Raw genomic sequence first — 22,730 nt, 5'->3', positions numbered from 1 at the left:
AGAAGAAGAAGACACACACACACACACACACACACACACACACACACACAGAGAGAGAGAGTTTTAGCGTCGAGTCTTCTGAGGTGAGGAGAGCAGTTCGCGGTATTTCTCATATTCACACAACCATCACACACACTTTATACAGTTTGATTAAGCGACAGACTCATTTCTGTATTGTTTTCATCGATCACAGCGATACTTGTGCGTCTTTTCTGGCGTCTATCTACTGAAATAAACATTTAGTGCAGCAGCAGCGAGCATGAGGAGAATATGTTGAGTTCATTCAGACCTGAGCGATTTTGTGTTCGTTTGTGTGATTGTCTCGATGTTTGTGTGAGAACTGTTACTGAATGTCGAGTCAAAGTTTGAGATCTGTGAGGGGAATGGGACTCGATATCACGTGTTGCTGCTGCCTTTTTATTTCTACTCTTAACAACTTTTGATTCAATTTGGTATTTATTTACTTTGCATTGTTAAAATAGGCTGGAAAAGATACCACTAAATACTTACATCGAGCCTGTATGGAGCCACGTGAGACAATTTAAACCTATAGGCTACATGTACAAATAACTTATACATATACAGTTTGACATAGTAAACGTTTTGTGGTGCTCTTTGTTTTAATAAGGGTTTTATGATCATTGTCAGTTTATGCACATACAAAACTGTAACACGTTAACTATCTAATTACATTATTGCAATGAATGTAATTATTAGAATGTTTAACTATATTTAGATTCATATCATTTTATGGTTTAGTAGGGCAGGTATTTACCTGACTGTCAGCGGTGTTTGTTTTGTATTATTGATGTTTTATCCATGTCATATTGTGAAAAATTACAGTATTGTCTTTCAATGGAGCAGTTTAACAGGCTTTTATCACGTATCCTGACTCAAATAATGTGTTTCTAACAGCAAACACTCAGAATAAAGTGAGATGATCTGCTGATGATCCTGAATGGCTTGTTGAATGAGTGTTGATAGTCTGAGGCTCATCAATATTATATAGGCTAATATAATCCTGTAAATTGACACTTAAAGCTCACTTCATTGGTGACGTGAGGGGATTTGTTGGAGACATATCTGTAGATTTACTTCTGTTTATGCTTATAACTGTTTTTCTTACCATTGTTTATACATGGACAATTTTACACTATTTATATTCTGTTGTCCATGAGTATAAAAACAAACTCAGTAACTGATATATTTTTGATTTTGCTAGATCAACTCACACGCTGTAATTCATCATCAGTGAAACTCCTCCCATATCAGTCACATCATCAGTGAAGCTCCTCCCACTGCAATTCTCCAATAAATGCTGTAAATTCCCATCAGCTACAAGTGAAGACGAGCATCAGAGCATCAGGAAGAGCTGAAATCTGCAAAGACAGTGAAAGAGGACAGTGAGAACATGAGTGATCCAGAACCCTGCAGAATGAAACACACTGAAGATCCTGAAGAACAAAGAGGTTGGTGTTTATTCTTCATTCATTCATGATGCTGAAGAACATTCATGTTAGAAACATTCAAGCACTTCATCACATTTAGATAAACAGTTCAACTATGAAATGGGTACAGGGAACATTTCAACAAATAGTTTGAGAAACTTTAATATTAATTGTCAACATCAAACCAAGTATAATTTTAGCTCTGGTTTATATTTGGTTCGCAAGTTTTTGCAACCATTACATAAATGTTGGACATTTCTCAATATAATTTACACTTTTTTATTATATTTTTTTAAGCAATAAACAGTCAACTGTATCATGTAGGCTAAAATACATTTCTAGAATGGCTGATAGGGTTGTAAGTGTAACTTAAGCAATCTGATTATTTGTATAAGTTGTATTAATTAATCATAAATGATATTAGTTATAACCTCCGACTAATAATCAGACTTATGAGTTTTTGACCGTGAGATCAGCATTATTGGTCGGGGTGAAACTCTTAAGTGACACTGGAATCCAAATGCACCAGTAAAGTATAATGTAAAGGGTTAAATAGAGTAATCAAATGTCTATTTAGATTATGATATAAATGACCAATAATTAATTGGCTTTCCAACTTGAACTGGAACGCAGCGAAACTTGTGTTTCTGGTGTCCCACGTTCACATGCGAATGAATGGGAGTCATTGGAATTAAAAGTCTAGTGTGACTGGACTGTAATGATTAAAAAGTTTTACGTAAAATAAAATAAATATCAACCTAAACATTGGTTTCAACATTATGAAATTATTGTATAATTTTTAATGCTAACATTACATTAGATAATTGTTTCATTGATCAAAAATATTTAATAGTTCTTGCTACAGAAACATGAGATTTGTCTCTATTCACCTTATTCCGCCCCGCCCACTTTTAATACTTTGCGCTTCCGCATTTTGTCATCCGACTTCCGCTAAACTGACACGGCACATCCGGTAGCTAGTTCAGTAGTTAAAAGATTGTTTATAGTTAGCCAAAACTTTAGCAAAATGACAAATAACGTTAATACCGTAAATGTATTAAATTGGGAGCACGGAGAAAACTTCGTACGACGATCAGTTGGTCTCACATTGTCTCATCCATAGTCATTGTAAACGGGGCCAGAGGTAACCTATGGGGACATATTTAACTACTTAGTCATGTCAGAAGGAGTTGATGGAGCAGCAATGAAAAATTATTTGTAAATAAGAAGGAATGAGAATATTTAGGGTTAAGGATAGATTAGGTAATTGGTTAAATATAAATGATTAAATAAGTTGTATAGAATCAGTTGTAAGAAGTGTTTGATGTTTCCAGGAAGCTAGAGACACCTCCTACTGACCTTCATGTAGATACAGTACATTTCACCATATAAATTTCATAAGTAATAAACCAAGATGGTATTCATTTGCAAACTTGACGTGACTTATTCCTTCTAACTAGAAGACTTAATTCCTTTAAGTTTTAAGAGGAATCTACAGGGCTCACATTATATGATTTAATAATAAATGACTGACAGGTAACATCTGCTCACATTGTAAAGGTTTATAAAAATAACTTCATAACGGGTAACATCTGCTCAGACTGTAAAGGTTTATAAAAATAACTTCATAACAGGTAACATCTGGTCACATAGTAAAGGTTTACAGGAAGGACAAGTTTCACCTTCCTTTCATAGAGGAGATCGGTAATGGTGAAGCCTCTGTCTGCCATTACTTCATCGGCTGGATGAAGTTATTAAGTGCACGATATTAAAGAAAAATGTGTTATGCGATACAATAATGCTTAAAGTATATCAAATAACCTTTAAGATTTAAAATGATATAACCTACATACGCGTTTACATTCTTCTTGTGACAAGAAAACATCCCTTCAACTTGTGAAAGTGAACAGCAGTGTTTAACTGTAGAATAAGAAGTGTTATTGTAACATCAGTGTGAACCACGGGGTTCAGGTTATCCTACGTTAGGTCTATTTAACAATTGAAACTGAATAATCAAATGCAAAAATAAAACACTGCTTAGTTTTTACTGTATGAATTAAATATATATACGGATTCTTATTAAAGCTAAAAAAAGTTATGCATATTGCGATATATACATTTGCGATATTTTGAGATATTGTGCAGCCCTACATGTTGTGTTTGGAAATTGCTCTCTGAAACACTTCTCCTTCATGATGTCAAACCAACGTGAAATCACCTTGCTTACAATGGACTGATGAATGAGAAACACCAAACCTTTCAGCAAGACGCAGCTTCATCAGAGTCATCAGGAGCTGATCCCAAGTGTGTAGCTGAAAGCTGTTGGTGAATGAACTGGTAAGGTGCTCTGCAACTGAATGAATTAATCTAATGTCGACCCTGTGTAGAGCTGACAAAGGTGGTCGTTTCTCAGCAGAGTTATGTATTATGGCACTGGCTCAAAGCATTGTGTTCCCATTTCAGATGTAGCTTCAGGTTGAGTTGAGATTTTGGAGCGCAGTTGTGGTCAGACAGAGGCAGAGACAGAGACTCCCATTGTGTTTCTGCATCACAGGTCTGGGGCATGCGGCTGTGATCATCCTCACAGTTGTCCACTGCAACACTGACGTCATCGATGATCTATGGAAATAATATAACCATAAACATTTTTACATTAGTACTTAAAATAGATCATGATAATTAATTTATGATGGCACTCATACTTAGAACAGTGTGAAAAAGAGAGATGCATTAAAAACGAGACAGTATACACACAATCTCCTAACTCTACGTAGGTGAATATCAATATCTGAATGAGAGATGTAGCTAGCTGGCCTCCTTACAGGAATAATGTGAGCTATTGTAAGACTGTAATGTACCATAATATATTTTACTATCGTGAATTTTCATTCATTCCTTCATTCTTTATTTCAGACCCTTAGGTCCATATCACAAAGTAAACGAAATATAAGAAATATGACATATAGGTGGCCAATGGTAATAATGCAAGATTCGTTGTATTTTGTTAACGGCTCGTTACTAATCATAAATGTATTCATAGAACGGACTTCATGAATCTGACGTTAGGCTAACAAACACATAGATAGGTAACGTTAAGTTAGGTAACAACAGTTAGGTAACGTTTAGCTTACCTGAATCTGACAACCTTTTCAGCACCCGGCGGGACTTCTTTACCAGAACATCGTAGCCGAGCCTTTACTCGGGGTAAGGGTGTTCGTCAGTCAGCTTCCCGACCATAAAATGGTATGAACACACATAAGAGTGCTTGGGTGGGCACTTCAAGTGTAGCGCCTTCCACCATTGTCTCAGGTGCTCCTCATCTTTAGGGGGTGGTGGGTGTAAATCGTAAAGTACAGCACAACATTCCGATCACTTTATATTGTGTTCGTAACACTGTTGGTTAAATTGTTCTATCCTCTTAATCCAATTGTTATGGCAGCCCCTAACTGAGCATATAATACTTTACATATTTTACCGTTACAACTATAGAATTACGTCTAGAAACTAGCGTAGGTCCTTTCAGCCGGAAGTTGAAGTCCCTCTCAGCCGGAAGTAAGATGACAAAATGAGCGTAATGGCGTCACCCTTGTTGTCGTGGAAAATAAGGTGAATAATGTTGTAAAAATAATTATTAGAAGATCAATGTACCTCATTACTGGAAAGTACTTTAGTTATTACATTGTAAAGGGTCAGGTCAATTTAGCTCAAATGGAATTGTTAATTCATTCATAGAGAATGTTGAAAGAATCACTTATTACGGCTGAGCAAATGACTCGTCCAGCGTTCTGTATCAGCTCTGCAGCGAGTATAAATATCCAAACTAGTGAAAACACTATTTATTAGCAAGGTAACTTAGCTCAGCGGTTTAAGACATTAAATTCGTAAGCACATAACACAAGTAACACTTCTCTTTAAAATACAAACACAACTTTATTGATTATTCTAACACATAAAACTAATATCTAACAATTATCAGCTCTTTTTATGTCCTTTCACTTCATATTCCTCTCTCTGAATTATTTCTGTTGAACTGAAAATGAAATAACTTTCTCTTTGGTTTCAGACCTGAGTGAAGTGAAGGAGGAGAGTGAAGAACTGAGTGAAGTGAAGGAGGAACATCATGTCAAACCTGGAGAAAAACCTTTGAGTCACTCAAAGACTAAAAAGACATTTTTAAAGAAAACAAGAGCCAAGAAATCTTTCACCTGCACTCAGTGTGGAAAGAGTTTATCAACCAAACAAAGGCTTGAGATTCACAAGGGAGTTCATACAGGTGAGAAACCATTCATTTGTGATCATTGTGAAAAGAGATTCTCAGACAAACAATATCTTAAGTGTCACATGAGGATCCACACCGGAGAGAGACTGTTTACATGTGCTCTTTGTGGAAAAAGCTTCATACAATCATCAAGCCTTAATGTTCACATGAGGATCCACACCGGAGAGAGACCGTTCACATGTGATCTTTGTGGAAAAAGCTTCATAAAATCATCAACCCTTAATGGTCACATGAGGATCCACACTGGAGTGAAGCCGTTCACATGTGATCAATGCGGCAAAACATTTCTCTGTGCATCAGCCCTGAAGACACACCTGAGAGTTCATACGAAGGAGAAGCCGCATTCATGTTCTGTGTGTGGAAAGAGTTTTTCACTGCGGGGTAATTTACATACACATCAGAAAATTCACACTGGTTTGAGAGAGTACATGTGCTTTGAGTGTGAGAAGACTTTTACTACAGCGGACAGTTTAAAAAAACACCAGAGAATCCACACTGGAGAAAAACCTTACAAGTGTTCACACTGTGACAAGAGATTCATTCAGTCAGGAGATCTGAAAAAACATGAGATGATCCACACTGGAGAGAAGCCGCACATGTGTGATCAGTGTGGGAAGAGTTTCACTATTAAAACTCAACTGAAGCTACACATAAAGATCCACACAGTGGAGAAACCACATCACCACAGTCACGGTAAGTAGTTCCCCAGCTAACAGACAGTTTTTATAAGAACGTTCTCCATATATTCAGAACAAAAAATATTCTCAAAATATTCAGAACCAAATGTTGGTTCTGGGAACGTAAAAAATGTCCAGTTTTCATGATGTTAGAGGAATGTGTTTTAAAAGGTAAAATGTTCCTCAAACGTTCTTTCAACTTAATTTCGATTAAGTCGTTGTTGTCCCTCTCAAGGACAACCACGAACGATGTTGAAAGTGCGGAAAGATCAGACACACCTCTGTCATACAAGGCTGGAAGGCCATGGCTGGTGTATCCTGGAGTGGTGGTCGTTCCATCAGGTGATGTAGACAGTAGCCAAGTACAGGTCTTTGAGTTGGTGCAGCAGGTGCCGCGGCAGCAGGTGCCTTGACAAGGTGTCACCTGTCATTCTGAAGTCAATTAGTTTCGGGGCAGGTGTTTGCTTGTGGTTGCAGGAAGTGGTTAGGGCTCTATGTAGCATAGAGAGGTTTTCAGGCCGACTTAGTGCTGGTGGCAGGAGGTCAGAAGGTAGTTGCTAACCTCTCAGTCACGAGAAGTCTGAAGGATTTAAGTGTTGCTCCGTCCTTATGGCGGTGCTGATATGAGCTTGCCTAAGCTGAGATAGGCAAGGAGTCGGATGCTTGTACTTTACAGGACTTCTCGGGTGAGTCCTGTTCAGGGAGCTGGTTTGCGTGTGTCAGCAGCTCCTGTAGCTCTGAGTCAGGTGTGTCCAGCTGTCCTTGTGGAGCCTCCGACTGACACCTGGGTGAATGGTGTGGAGGAGGATGTTGTCGCTGACAGCCGTTGGTCATCCTGTGGTGTTTGCAGGTGGAGAGTGCTGTCCTCCATGGCTTCTCCAAGGGGCTTGGCTGTTACCTGGGTTGTTGCCATGGTGACAGTTCTGTGCTGGTCCTGGGTATGCTCAGTCCAGCAGTGTTGAATCTGGTTTGAAACTCAGTCTCTAGCTGGTATGTAAGGCTTTGAGCACAGGTCCGCTCCTTGTGGGACGCTGTGATCTTTATGTGGAGTTGTTTACCTTCTGTTCCATACCCATAAGGTGGGGTAAGGAGATGATACTCTTGATCAGCTCGGTGTGGCTGTAACTTTGGCTTGGGTCATTGGGTCGTTAGTCCTCTTCTCTCATGGTGCAGTTACGTTTGGCTCTGGTGCTGTAGGATGTCAGCAGCCTTGGTGGAACAGTGTTCCTCGTGAAGGCTTGTCAGTCCTTTCGGTCTCCTGTCTGGTTAGGGTCATGGTTAAACAGAGGATCTGCGACATTTTTGGCACACTAGGGGTGAGAGGCTAATGCATGACCCTAAAGAGTTCAAAGCTAAGGTTTGATAGGTTAGCTAGGTATGTAGCATAATGTAGCTGGTTCCTTTCTGGGCCCTATGGGAAATGGAACCACATTAGAACAAAAGGGGAAATGTAAATAAATCAAATAAATGAAAGAATAGACAAGTGAATAGCTGATGGGCTATTATTATCAAAGTAAAATGAAATAAAAAGGGATTAAATAAGTGATCAAAACAGCAGGAATGATCTAAAATAGGGAATAATCAATAGCATGAGTGGCTAAACTTTTGATGTGCTTGGACCAGACTCCATAGTGGGTCACAGCGGCTGTGTGTTCAAGACACACGATCCCTGTGAGTGTGTCCTTACAAAAGTTTAGTCAACATGCTGATGAAAATCCTCATTACTATAATAATTATTCTCTAGCTACACAGTTTACATGTAATTAAATTTAGATTTAATTTACAAGGTAACTGCAAATTTAGCCGACAGCACTCAGCAAGGACTACTCCTAAACTAGTGGCGGTAATATTCAGCTGGGAAGAATTGAAAGTAAGGAAAGAGAAAGTGAGAGATCAGAATCTTAACTGGGGTTAGAGGGAAAAGTATGATATATCACTTTGCACTGTGCACAGCACAAGCTGTAGTTGAAGGCTTCAAGTAAATGATGCTAACCACTAACTGTAGCAGTTATTATTTAGCTTAGCCTAAGCTGAACGGACGCTAGGTTAGGTTAGCTGAGCCATCTGGGCTGGCTTGTTTACAATATGACGTTACGAGTTTGCACTTCCTGTGACAAGTCGTTGTCATGGGAACCATGTCAGAGCGATTCAACAGTCTATGAAGAATGTCTGCACATTTTAAATGATTTATACATGTTTAAACGAGTTAAAACGTGGCACCTATACTTTGAGTCTTCCAAAAACGTGATGTTACATTCAGTAAAATGCAAATGTGGTTGGAGCGGCCAGAAATGGTGATTAACTGGTTTTGGAAGAAAAGTTTCTTGGAGCTGGTGTCTTCCTCTGTCACAGGTTCGTTGCAATCTCCAGGGTAAGCTCGTTCGGAGACTGTGGTAGTAGCACAGGCACAGGTCTCTTCGGTGTCTGGGCAGTCTGCATTCAGACTCTTAAGTCTGAGGATCCTGTTATTATGGCTTGTTCCAGCTGCTGGTAGTTAGACTGGCTGTTTTCTGGCTGCCAAGCCAGAAAGTGTCGCACCTCTGGGCTGAATGTGATCCAGATCAGATAGTCTATCTTGATGGTGCACACTCATCAGAGACTGCAGGTGAAAGTCAATGTATCGCAGGTAGGCGTGGACGTTGGGGTCTCCTGCAAGCTCTGGTGTAAAGGCAGGGATGTTACTGACCATTCACTGGAGATCTTTTAGTATCACTTCATGTGTCGTTTCAGGGTTTGTCTGAATTAAACCTTTTCGCTCTCAGGACACTGGCGGTTGAATGTCAAGCCGAGGGTTTGGCTCCTCCCCCCTTTGTGCAGGGCTAGGGGAGCTTACGTGGCTGATGTACTATAAAGTTTAGCATGATACATCTTTCTTGTGGGGTCCGTTTGCAGGTGGTCGGACTGTTTCAGTTCTGTTCAGGACCACATTGTGTTTGTCTAAAATGTTGCAGCATTGCTGAGTCAGTGTTTGGACTTCAGCTCTGGCTGGACACTGATGGCTTTAGTGTCTCTCTTTGAGCTCAGCCAGATCTTAGTTCATTTACCTCCTGTTTGAGGCCTGCGGGAGCATGGCCAAGGAGAAGATGATGCTGGTCAGCTCTTGGTGGCTCAGGCTGGGTGTCAGACGTCCGCTTTCGTTGTCGTCTAATGGTTCCCTTCTCTGCCTCGGCAGGTCGTTGTCTGCTTCAGGCTGAAGGATGTCGAGGACGCTGCTGGCATACTTGTGGGAACACAAGAGAGGAGCGGCAAAGGCAAATGCAAGTTTCTACAGTTTCTGTGGGAGAACAGCTATGTGGGCCATTAAATTTAGTGTTGGTAAGCACACAACAACAGGGTTTTGAGTATCTAAGTTTGACGTGCTTTAACCTGTTAACCGTTGCCAGAGCGTCGGCGCACTGAAGCGGTTTTATTTATATATAGTTCAAAGTTACTATCAGATTTAATGTTATATCTTGACAAACTATACATCATTAAAAAGATATAAGACTCAAGTTTCAGTATTTGACCACTATTGTATTCTGAGAAACTCATAGCGACAGTTATTTCTTAATTTGTGTCAGGAGTTATGAAATGAAAAAATGAGTCGATACCTTTGATATGAATTATGCGCGTCAGCCGCTTTCATTCATAAAAAAACTCCCGTGCTGTCGTCATGACAGCGATACACAAAACAACGTCCTTCTAGGCTTTAGCTCAAAAATGTGCAGATTTGGAGAAATATTGATATATTCTCATAGGTTTACATCAGATTTCTATAGACAGGAATACTATTTATTGAATTTATACCCAAATGCGTCGATGTAATCATTATGAGCGTTTGCATACTCTGTTAATGTATTTTCAATTCATACCAATAGCCTGAGGGCGCCCTCGCCGCCCTGTGCACAGTATTAGAACATGAAGAAGTGCCATAATCATGTGACAATCCAGGAAGCCTCGAACACACACACAGCTAACAACAGATCGCGCTGTAACTATGGCTGTAACATGCAGATACAGACATTTTGAAGACAATAAACATGTTTGCTATGATATTTGAGTTACCTGTGTTTTTCAATCCATGCCAGGTATTTCCATAATAATAGATTATATGTATAATGTAATGCTAATCTATATAGAATCGTTGTGCAGAACACTATCCAATAGTAGGCTATATTTTCTGTCTGATTTTTTATCTGAAGCCAAATTAAATCACAGAAAATTATTTAAAATACTCGATTTGCTTTATAAAGTAAGTTTATAAGCACAAACATGGTTTTAATCTCATAAATTGTCGTGTATTGATGGTGTGCTAAGCTAACATGCTAGCTAGCCCTAGGTGCACCTGCCACCTAGAAGTTATATTTTTATTATTTTTTGAATGCTACCTGAAATGTTTCTTTATTCAAGAAATGCATTAGATACAGTTTAAAATGTAAAATGTAAGGGTGAACTTTGAGAAAAGAAATTAGTGACTGAAACCATATGAATAGCCTGTGAATAGCCAGTCATTAGTAACTATAATGCAGACAAAAGAAATGCATATTTAGAGCCATAACCAGTCTGGAGAGGTGTGAATGTGTGCAGGGGGAGACTGAGACTGAATGGGGCTCGTTTGCACCACAAAACAATAAAGACAATATACTGGATAGATGGTTAGAAGATGGCAATAAACATCAGAAGCATCTTAGCGTCAAATCAAAATAAAGTCACATGACATGGTCTTGAAAAACATTTCACTAAATACAGAGTTTTGGACTTATTATCTTAAGATTTTAAACATAAAATGTTTAGACATGTGGCATTAGCTGTAGTGCATTTCTAGATTGCTCCAGTGCCAAATTCAATTTTATTTTCATGAGGATATTTCATAAAAAATAATTTCTAATAACTTTACAAAACTTTGAAGCTATTTATAACAATTTTTGTCATTATGACAATAATTAATTCTACATTTACAATAAACTGCCAGGTGTCAGCTTTCAAATGAGATCATACTTGTGCTTTTAGTACAAAGGGTTCATGAACTGTATCTGTTTCAGTTTGGGTATGTCATTTCTTGGGATTTTTCAAAAGTGGGGTTGCAGCTTAACAGGTTAAGCAGCATCGACTGATGACTGGACTTTTACATGTCATAAAACTATTACTCAAAACTGATGGTTCTTTTCACGTTAATACTACGAGAGTAGCAAATAGAGCAAAACCAAAATAGAAACAATAGAAATTGGAAAGGGAAGGGAAGGAAGGAGTGTTTTACCTATTATGTTTAGCTAGGAGACATAGGTAAATAGGTGTCACGTATGGGTTAAGCTGCTGTTAGACGAAGCTAGCAGGGACACATCAAACATCAAGGTCAAAAGAAGAAGAAACAGTGGGAAGTGTCTCCCGTTTTGTCTGTGGCCTACTGTGCGTTTACGTTAACCGTACTTCATGTACTTAGCTTGGTGCTAAGGAGTGAGGAGGGGTAAAACACAGACAGGGGTTAGGATTCTAATGACCTGGGTAGTTACGGAAACAACAGTTGCTAGAACTACTGTAATCCTATAGAGAGAGGGAAGATGTTGATAGTCAATATCTAAGATAGGGTATACGTAAAGGTAAAATGTCCTTATAGCTCCAAAACTAAAGGAAAGGAAAACAACTGATTTAGTCAAATTTCAAATTTAGTTAAACTTTATTTAGCTGAATATGGCAATTCAAGCTGAAACAAAGTAAGTAAATAAATTTAAATAAAATCAAAATCAAAAGTAAACAGGGAGTGTCCTCATAGCCCTGGTAACTAAAAGGGAAATTGAATAAGCAAATTGATTTAATTAAATTTCAAATTTAACTAAATTCAACTTAATAGAAATATTCAGGCTCAACAGGTGTAAATACACAAAATAAAATAGTTGTAGACTTAAGTCGAAATAAATGAAACTCAAATAAAAACCAATGTATCTGGGTTGCAACTAAAAGTGAAACCAAAAGGGAGGGGGTCGAGAGAGAGAGACAGAGAGAGAGAGGGCGGAGTAGTTTAAGCTGCCTATGAGACATGCTTCGTGAAGCTCTGAAACCAGTGTGAATCATTTGTCTCAAATCAGTGATTCTGATTGTGTATCAGACTGCTAAATTCACAGGATTTCCGTAAACGGGCTTCGTTGCGCATCATAGCTGTTTCGAAATCATTCTAAATTTCAACGGTTCGTGAACCAGTGTGTATTTGATTTCTATGTGATCTTGTATCACTTTAGATTCGTACACATTTAATGACGCGTTTGATAAAAGGAAGAGGCGCATTTAATAGTCTCTTATTGGTCTGATTGACCAAGTTTCCATAAAACGAGCCCTACTGTTTACTAAGTTATCATGCCTTGAAAGACACCTTATATTATGCGTTGCTATTACTTGCTTACACCTTTGATCAAACCTTTGCGATTGGTTTGTGAAAGGTGTTTCATTGAGTTGAGTTTTCTCTACACTTACACTGTTCTGACCAGCAGGGGCCGCCGAGAGTGCTTCAAAACAAAGAATCATTTATGACGAAATTGACTCCTTTGATTCAAAGCCTCGAGGAGCTTTGGCTCTCGTTACTCGTGTTCAAATCACTATCCCTTTGTTTCAAGGGCCAAGGTCCAAAGTCTATATTAAAGGTTACACTTTACGCTTTCACGTGTCTAAGTTTTAGTCGGCGCTAAAAGCTATCACTCGAGGTAAAGGGGCTTTACTTGTATGCATGTAGGGTTGCTAGCGAGCTGGCTTTGGCTACACGCATTCACTTGTTTACACAAGGGTCTGTGAGATTGGTGCTGTTCTCAGGTAAACAGAAGTGCCTGCTCACACTTCAGACACACTGCCAACCAACAACACAAATCGACCGGAGCAGCACTCGCGTTGTACTGAAAGTTTGCACTGAGTCTAGTTTAGACACATGACGTTGCATGTAAGTGATTCTTTCACAAATCAAACAGCACCGTTCTTTCACAGACAATGGCAAATTACTAGTTAGCTAGGCTAGAATTTATACCACTAATTTGATGCAATTGTTTCATATGAGCGGTTTAGCAGTTTAATATGAATACAATGACGTAATGAATAATAATAAGGCCTTAAATCGGTGATTGAGGAACATCGCTCAATCGCCTTCAAAAAAAAAAAAAACTGAAAATGGTGATTCCTTCGCCCATCTCAGATTAATTTGTTCTGGTACCATTTATACGCGTGGCTAATCTGAGATTTCTTCGTCAGAGAAGGCTTACGCTCGATTTAAAACTGAAATTAGGATTGCTTCGCTAATATCAGGAGTTTCTTATCGTACGATTTAAACATGCATTATAGCATTGAGAAACTTTCTGCCATTCGTAGGAAGGCATACTTGAGCTATAGTTTTGCTGATTTAATCAGAAACTTGTACGTGCATGTATGAGATGTTAATAAAACTTATGGGACAACATATGATTGATTACTGTCTGCTTGCATACAATGTTTAATACGATGCCCGCATTCTCCACCATAATATGTAATGATATTAGCTCAAAGGGGAAATAATAATAATCCATAATTACCAATTATGATTAATTATTAATATTTGGGTCAGGTAAGCCAAATTAATATTACAATCAATTAATCAGTTCCAGCGAACTCTTCAATTGTTCATTTTTTCTAAGAAAAGTGTATCTTTCAGGATCACTGAAAAATAATTATTCCTTATCATGTACAGCAATTAGAGCATGTAACAAGATCAAGATCGTAAAAGGGACTTTGTATGCAAACAGAGGATCAGAAATCAAATTCATAATTGTGCACAAGTTTTATTAACTAAATCACAAACATAACTGAACTAAACAAACATACATACATACATACATTCATCCATACATACATGTATAGGTAAAGTGGTGAGTGTTATGGAACCGGAAGCAGGAAATAGAACTCTGGAGCAAGATCTATTTTAGTATGAAAAGAACCATCAGCTTATTTCAGAGCACCTCATGAAATTTGTACTTTCATGGTCAATTCTTGAAGTGATTGAAGATTGAATTTGTCGTTGGGTCCTTGAGTGTCAAATGTCACTATATGAGTTGCAATCCTTTCTTCTCCGTTGGATGAAGGAGATAGGATGAACTTGTGTTGTCGCTGTTCTCATGGCTGGAGTGCAGATTGTGGCCTACACGCTCTGGGCCGGCAGGAAACAAAGAGCACATGGTGAGAGTTGCGAGGGACTTTGTCCTTGTTGAATGAAGTCACTGAACTACTGAGGTTGTCCTTGATGCTGGAGTGAGCACATGTCCTGGATGTTTCGAAGCCTCCTGCCCTAGGCCTGTTGAGGCCCATGCTGGACCGCACTGCATCCTTAAGGCAAGAGTTGTCCGTTTCCTTCTTGGTTGGATTTAAGAAAGGCAGGCTGACTCTGCCTGCAGGGCCCAGTGGGGGTAAAGGGGTAAGAGGCTAAGAGGGCCGGATCTTGTGGTCAGTGACTTTTAAAGCATAAAGATGGCACACCCATTTGGAGGTCTAAGAGCCAATAAGAAGTGTCTTCCTTAGGAGGGACAACTTCATTTTTTTATGACCTTTGTTCAAGCATGCTCATTTGCAATGTGTACTTTCATTGGGTGTTTAAGAGAAGAATCTTCAAGATTCTTATAAATCTAATGCATCACAAAGTTAGCAAAATGCAATGTAAATTAACAAATTGGGGATGCAGATTGGAGTTTATAGAGACAAATACGCCACACATCTGATTTTGGTAAACCATAGTATGCAACAAAGTCTGAAAATCATGAGGTGGGAAAAATTAGATACATGTCTACACATTTCTCAAGAGGTTATACATACAGTGAGGAAAATAAGTATTTGAACACCATGCTATTTTGCAAGTTCTCCCACTTGGAAATCATGGAGGGGTCTGAAATTGTCATTGTAGGTACATGTCCACTGTGAGAGACATAATAAAAAAAAAAATTATCCAGAAATCACAATATATGATTTTTTAACTATTTATTTGTATGATACAGCTGCAAATAAGTATTTGAACACCTGTCTATCAGCTAGAATTCTGACCCTCAAAGACCTGTTAGTCTGCCTTTAAAATGTCCACCTCCACTCCATTTATTATCCTAAATTAGATGCACCTGTTTGAGGTTGTTAGCTGCATAAAGACACCTGTCCACCCCATACAATCAGTAAGAATCCAACTACTAACATGGCCAAGACCAAAGAGCTGTCCAAAGACACTAGAGACAAAATTGTACACCTCCACAAGGCTGGAAAGGGCTACGGGGAAATTGCCAAGCAGCTTGGTGAAAAAAGGTCCACTGTTGGAGCAATCATTAGAAAATGGAAGAGGCTAAACATGACTGTCAATCTCCCTCGGACTGGGGCTCCATGCAAGATCTCACCTCGTGGGCACTTCAAGTTTAGCGTCTTCCGCCATTGTCTTAGGTGCTCAAGTACAGCACAACATTCCGATCGCTTTACATTGTGTTCGTAACACCGTTGGTTAAATTGTTCTATCCTCTTAATCCAATTGTTATGGCAGCCCCTAACTGAGCATATAATACTTTACATATTTTACCGTTACAACTATAGAATTACGTCTAGAAACTAGCGTAGGTCCTTTCAGCCGGAAGTAAGACGACAAAATGAGCGTAATGGCGCCACCCTTGTTGTCGTGGAAAGTAAGGTGAATAATGTAAAAATAATTATTAGAAGATCAATGTACCTCATTAATGGAAAGTACTTTAGTTATTACATTGTATTGTAAAGGTTCAGGTCAATTTAGCTCAAGCAGAATTGTTAATTCATTCATAGAGAATGTTGAAAGAATCGCTTTTTACAGCTGACCAAATGACTCGTCCAGCGTTCTGTATCAGCTCTGCAGTGAATATAAATATCCAAACTAGTGAAAACACTATTTATTAGCAAGGTAACTTAGATCAGCAGTTTAAGACATTAAATTCGTAAGCACATAACACAAGTAACACTTCTCTTTAAAATACAAACAAAACTTTATTGATTATTCTAACACATAAAACTAATATCTAACACAAATATCAGCTCTTTTATGTCCTTTCACTTCATATTCCTCTCTTTGAATTATTTCTGTTGTACTGAAAATGAAATAACTTTCTCTTTGGTTTCAGACCTGAGTGAAGTGAAGGAGGAGAGTGAAGAACTGAGTGAAGTGAAGGAGGAGAGAGAAGAACCGAGTGAAGTAAAGGAGGAGACTGAAGAACTGAGTGAAGTGAAGGAGGAGAGTGACGAACTGAGTGAAGTGAAGGAGGAGAGTGACGAACTGAGTGAAGTGAAGGAGGAACATCATGTCAAACCTGGAGAAAAACCTTTGAGTCACTCAAAGACTAAAAAGACATTTTTAAAGAAAACAAGAGCCAAGAAATCTTTCACCTGCACTCAGTGTGGAAAGTGTTTATCAACCAAACAAAGTCTTGAGATTCACAAGGGAGTTCATACAGGTGAGAAACCATTCATTTGTGATCATTGTGAAAAGAGATTCTCAGACAAACAATATCTTAAGTGTCACATGAGGATCCACACCGGAGAGAGACTGTTTACATGTGATCTTTGTGGAAAAAGCTTCATACAATCATCAAGCCTTAATGTTCACATGAGGATCCACACCGGAGAGAGACCGTTCACATGTGATCTTTGTGGAAAAAGCTTCATAAAATCATCAAGCCTTAATGTTCACATGAGGATCCACACTGGAGTGAAGCCGTTCACATGTGATCAATGCGGCAAAACATTTCTCTGTGCATCAGCCCTGAAGAAACACCTGAGAGTTCATACGAAGGATAAGCCGCATTCATGTTCTGTGTGTGGAAAGAGTTTTTCACTGCAGGGTAATTTATATACGCACCAGAAAATTCACACTGGTTTGAAAGAGTACATGTGCTTTGAGTGTGAGAAGACTTTTACTAGAGCGGACAGTTTAAAAAAACACCAGAGAATTCACACTGGAGAAAAACCTTACAAGTGTTCACACTGTGACAAGAGATTCATTCAGTCAGGAGATCTGAAAAAACATGAGATGATCCACACTGGAGAGAAGCCGCACACGTGTGATCAGTGTGGAAAAAGTTTCACTATTAAAACTCACCTGAAGCAACACATGAAGATCCACACAGTGGAGAAACCACATCACCACAGTCACGGTAAGTAGTTCCCCAGCTAAGATACGGTTTTTATAAGAATGTTCTCCATATATTCAGAACAAAAAAATATTCTCCAAATATTTAGACCCAAATGTTGGTTCTGGGAACTAGGGCTGGTCCGAATACCATTTTTTTGAGCTTCGAAGCTTCGGTAGTAATGACCATCGAATATTCGAAGCTTCGGAGAGAGGGGGCTGAACATATTCTTCTCTCTAATAAAGGCAGTATTCTCTATGTGTCTGTATGTCCGTTTGCATTTTGATTATTTCGAGAACCATTCATCCAATCGACTTCACAAGGGAGTGCAGTGTTGCATTTGGTGCAATATACACTGCTCAAAAAAATAAAGGGAACACTTTTTAATCAGAGAATAGCATCAAGTCAGTTAAACTCATGGGATATTTATCTGGTCAGTTAAGTAACAGAGGGGGTTGGTAATCAGTTTCAGCTGCTTTAGTGTTAATGAAATTAACAGCAGGTGCACTAGATGGGCAACAGTGAGACAACCCCCAAAACAGGAATGGTTTTACAGGTGGAGGCTACTGACATTTTTTCCCTACTCATCTTTTCGGACTGTTTTTCACCAGTTTTGCATTTGGTTAGGGTCAGTGTCACTACTGGTAGCATGAGGCGATACCTGGACCCTACAGAGGTTGCGCAGGAAGTCCAGCTCCTTCAGGATGGCTCATCAATACGTGCCATTGCCAGAAGGTTTGCTGTGTCTCCCAGCACAGTCTCAAGAGCATGGAGGAGATTCCAGGAAGACAGACAGCTACTCTAGGAGAGCTGGACAGGGCCGTAGAAGGTCCTTAACCCATCAGCAGGACCGGTATCTGCTCCTTTGTGCGAGGAGGAACATGATGAGCACTGCCAGAGCCCTACAAAATGACCTCCAGCAGGCCACTGGTGTGAATGTCTCTGACCAAACAATCAGAAACAGACTTCATGAGGGTGGCCTGAGAGCCCGACGTCCTCTAGTGGGCCCTGTGCTCACTGCCCAGCACCAGGGAGCTCGATTGGCATTTCCCATTGAACACCAGAATTGGCAGGTCCGCCACTGGTGCCCTGTGGTTTTCACAAATGAGAGCAGGTTCACCCTGAGCATGTGACAGACAGGAAAGGGTCTGGAGAAGCCGTGGAGAATGTTATGCTGCCTGTAACATCGTTCAGCATGACCGGTTTGGTGGTGGGTCAGTGATAGTCTGGGGAGGCATATCCATGGAGGGACGCATAGACCTCTGCAGGCTAGACAATGGCCTGACTGCCATTAGGTATCGGGATGAAATCCTTGGATCCATTGTCAGACCCTATGCTGGTGCAGTGGGTCCTGGGTTCCTCCTGGTGCACAACAATGCCCGGCCTCATGTGGCGAGAGCATGCAGGCAGTTCCTGGAGGATGAAGGAATGATACCATTGAAGGGCCACCACGCTCACCTGAGAGGTGTTCTGGAAAGTCCCAGAACACCTCTGGGACTTTGTGTTTCGGTCCATCTGACATCACCTGGTTGCACCTCAGACTGTCCAGGAGCTCAGTGATGCGCTGGTCCAGATCTGGGAGGAAATACCCCAGGACACCATCCGTCGTCTCATTAGGAGCATGCCCCAATGTTGTCAGGCATGCATACAAGCACGTGGGGGCCATACAAACTACTGAGTTCCATTTTGAGTTGCTGCAATGAAATTTCAGCAAAATTGACAAGCCTGCTGCATAATTTTTTCACTCAGATTTCCGGGGTGTCTTTGAATTCAATCCTCTGTAGGTTGATCATTTTCATTTCCATCAAACGATGTGGCATCCTTTCATTCATAAAACATTACCCAGGCCATATTAGTATAGATATCCAGCATGATATTTTTCCCCATTGAGATCTGATGTGTTTTCAAAGTGTTCCTTTAATTTTTTTGAGCAGTGTAGATAAGACACGCGAGACGCGACATGTTCAGAATTAATAAACTTTCAGTAAACTACAGAACAGCGCGAGCGGGAAGCGGCGCGCCTCACACGGGCAGGGCTTATGCTGCGAGAACGGACACTGCACTAGTGAAATAAAACGCACACACACAGGTCTGTTAACTTAAGCAATACTTTTAAGGTAGTCTAATATTTTTCTGACTAAGAAATTACTGACACAATAAAGGGTAGAATTAAATAGAGAAAAACGAAATTTAAATAAAGAAGAACGAAATTTAAATAAAGAAAAACGAAATTAAGTTAAATTAAAAACGAGATTAATTTAGATTGATAATAACGGGTAAAAAGGCTAATACATTACATACGTTTCTATTATTAAATTTTCCACAATGTCAAAGCAACGCAGCTTAACCCAAAACACAAGCTCAGACATGCACTTCGGTCAAACTCCACTGTTCTGCGCGAGAATACTCCCGTTGCTGGAACACTTAATCACGTCGGTTCTATTTCTAGCATGCACGCGTTTTCCGCGTGGCTTGAGCCGCGCCTGAGACGCGTCTCACGCAGGCAGTGTGCAAACTCCATCCTGTTAACATGGGAGCCGAAATAAAAAACGGACACACCAAGTGAGACACTCAGGCCACGCAGCCAGTGTGTCGCCGGCCTTATTCAAGCGCGAATGAGAACTGTTTCGCGGGGGATCCCAGGTGTGCAAAAAATAAATAAATATTCGAATACCAACACATCGAATGAATATTCGAATATACGGGTCCAGCCCTACTGGGAACGTACAAAATGTCCAGTTTTCTTGATGTTAGAGGAATGTGTTTTAAAAGGTAAAATGTTCACATGATTTAATGTTTCTTTTAGACCTGATAGGAGAACCAGAGAGAAACCTTACACATGTGATCAATTCAGGAAGAGCTTCACGGATAAAGGAAACCTTAAGAGACCCACGAGGATCCACACTGGAGAGAGACCATACGCATGTGAAACTGTTCCCACACTGACCACAAGTAAACGCAAACTTAGGAATCATATGAGGATTGTTGTATTTGTATACCGCTGTAACCTTATAAATCATTCTAAAACATTCCCATAACCTGTTACAATTATAAATTGCCCTTACCTGCACGTTAAAGATGCTAGACGTTAATTCAGGGTCCTTTTCGCATCAACAAAGTTTCGTTTTACTTTTTTAAAAAAAGTTTCAGAATAATACAAAGACAATAATTCAAAAAGGAAACGTAAAATATCGTCCATAAAAATCTTAATTGTATCTGTTACTTTTGGGACATATATTTAAAATATTTAGGAGAGATCTCATTTCTAGGGATTTATCAGAAGAATTCACTTCTGGGCCTCTTGCCAATACGACAGCATCCACACTGGAGAGAGACCTCAATGCGGGAAGAGTTTCACTCAGGATTTCACTCTGAAATCATATCTTCTCATTCTGAAGAAAGACCATTTAACTGTGATCAGTGCGGTAAACAGTTTCATTGGGCGACAGTCCTGAAGAAACACCTGAAGATTCACACAAAGGAGAAGATTCATTAGTAATATTACAGCAGAAAAGACACAGCGGTGTGTGTTTCAGTGCTGGAAGTCCTTTACTACAGAAGATGAACTGAAAGAGTGCCAGAAAATTCACACTGGAAAATAAAAACATTTGAAGGCAAAGTTCAGGAGCTGAAGAAAAGGCCATAATACTTTTAAGAGAGACAATTTTTAATTAGATCATCTAGTTTCTCTTCTACTTCTACTCTTCCATGCAAATGGAAGATATACTTTTATGGAAATTGTACACTTCTCTTCTTCTCTTGAGATGCTTTGGCTCTTATAAGTCAGTAAAGAGAGAGATCTGTCTCATTCGCTTTCACTTTTACTTAGTTTAATTTATTTACTTAATATTTAATTAATGTAATGATTGATTAAACTCTTTACTCATTTTATCAATCTCATTGTTATAGTCTGTTTTTATTATCTGCTCGATCTGCTTGAATCAGGAATAATTTAGTTCTGAAACCCATGAAGTAACATATTATGATTGCTTTTTGAGCTTTCCATGTTTTAAATTTCTCAATAGAGCTTTTAAATAATAATATGAATAGTATTTGACGCATTTTTGATAATCTAGTGCCAATGACAATGACGTCATTCCTTAGTCATATTAAAAATTAATTAAAAATTAATGAATCATTCATGACCGACCCATTGTAACAGTTCTGAAAAGCTGTTCCATTTCTTATGCTGTAATTATTCTCCCCACCTCAAGGGGGATCTAGGGAGGTTTCTAAAGGAAGGGCTATCCTTTAAGAGAGACAAATAAGAGGCTGCGCCTGAAACCGCATTCTTCCCCACTATATAGTAGGGAAAAAACAGTAGGTGAGTGAGTAAATATGTACAAATCCTTAGTATTCATAAAAGAGTAGGGCCGTTTCTCAATACCAAGTTCGCAGAGTTTGGACTTGCCAAGTTCGACTCAGAAGAACGAACTCTCGAGGACGGGAGGACGCGAGTCCAGTCATTCTACAAATGAAACGGCAGCATACTTGATAGCGTCACTCAGCACATAATAGGCCTACATTCTCTAAGATTATTATTCAGGTCGGCACAAATGATGTTCGACTCCGCCAGTCGGAGATCACCAAAATTAATATTAAAGAGGTGTGTGAACTTGCAAGTCCGATTTCAGGCACTGTAATTTGCTCTGGCCCCCTTCCTGTTCGCAGGAGTGATGAGATAATCAGTAGATTGTGTTCACTCAGTGGCTGGCTGTCGAAGTGGTGTCCGCAAAATAATATAGAATTCATAGACAATTGGATAAGTTACTGGGGCAGACCTGACCTGTTGAAAAGAAGGTCACCAAGGTCAGATAAATCCCATCACATAGAGACCCTTTTACCTAGCTATCCTCATACAGAGACTGTGTCTGTTCCCCGAATTTGGAAATCCAAAAAAGCAGTGTTCAAATGGGTTTCTTACAGGAAGGCAATAACTGCATTCATCTCCTTAAACTAACACTATGTAGAAATTGTGTTTTTGTCAAACAGCGACCCCTAGAGTTGCTGTGGAATACTTGCACTGTCGTAAATATCCCTGTACACCGCACCTGCGTCGGGCATGGAACAGGCACAGATAGACTCCGAACTTCGAAGATATTGATATAAAAGATATAAAAGCGTCAGCTAAAATGAATAAAATGACCAGGTAATGTTTCACGATTTCATACAAATATTAGGCAACTGTACTGCATAGTCTACTGAACTACTGATGATGGTA

At 39.5% G+C, this 22,730-nt stretch overlaps 1 protein-coding gene across 5 annotated transcripts in view; it reads left to right on the top strand.

The window, feature by feature from the left end:
- LOC311299404 (uncharacterized protein) overlaps positions 1-22,730 on the top strand; it is a 31,591-nt gene continuing 8,861 nt past the window's right edge. For 2 of the 5 annotated variants that reach the window (XM_084422955.1, XM_084422956.1), the window contains exons 1-5: positions 1-83; positions 1,223-1,469; positions 5,512-6,420; positions 16,505-17,533; positions 20,316-20,461. In XM_084422955.1, coding sequence (XP_084279081.1) covers positions 1,412-1,469; positions 5,512-6,420; positions 16,505-17,533; positions 20,316-20,455 — 2,136 coding nt within the window. In that variant the 5' untranslated portion in view covers positions 1-83; positions 1,223-1,411 and the 3' untranslated portion in view covers positions 20,456-20,461. The other 3 variants (XM_084422954.1, XM_084422958.1, XM_084422957.1) reach the window with 3 other exon arrangements.

This window comes from Rutilus rutilus (assembly GCF_951802725.1).
Source record: "Rutilus rutilus genome assembly, chromosome: 1".
In the NCBI taxonomy this organism is placed as follows: domain Eukaryota; kingdom Metazoa; phylum Chordata; class Actinopteri; order Cypriniformes; family Leuciscidae; genus Rutilus; species Rutilus rutilus.
The sequence above is the reverse complement of the archived record's forward strand: the minus strand, read 5'-3'. Positions and strand labels throughout refer to the sequence as shown.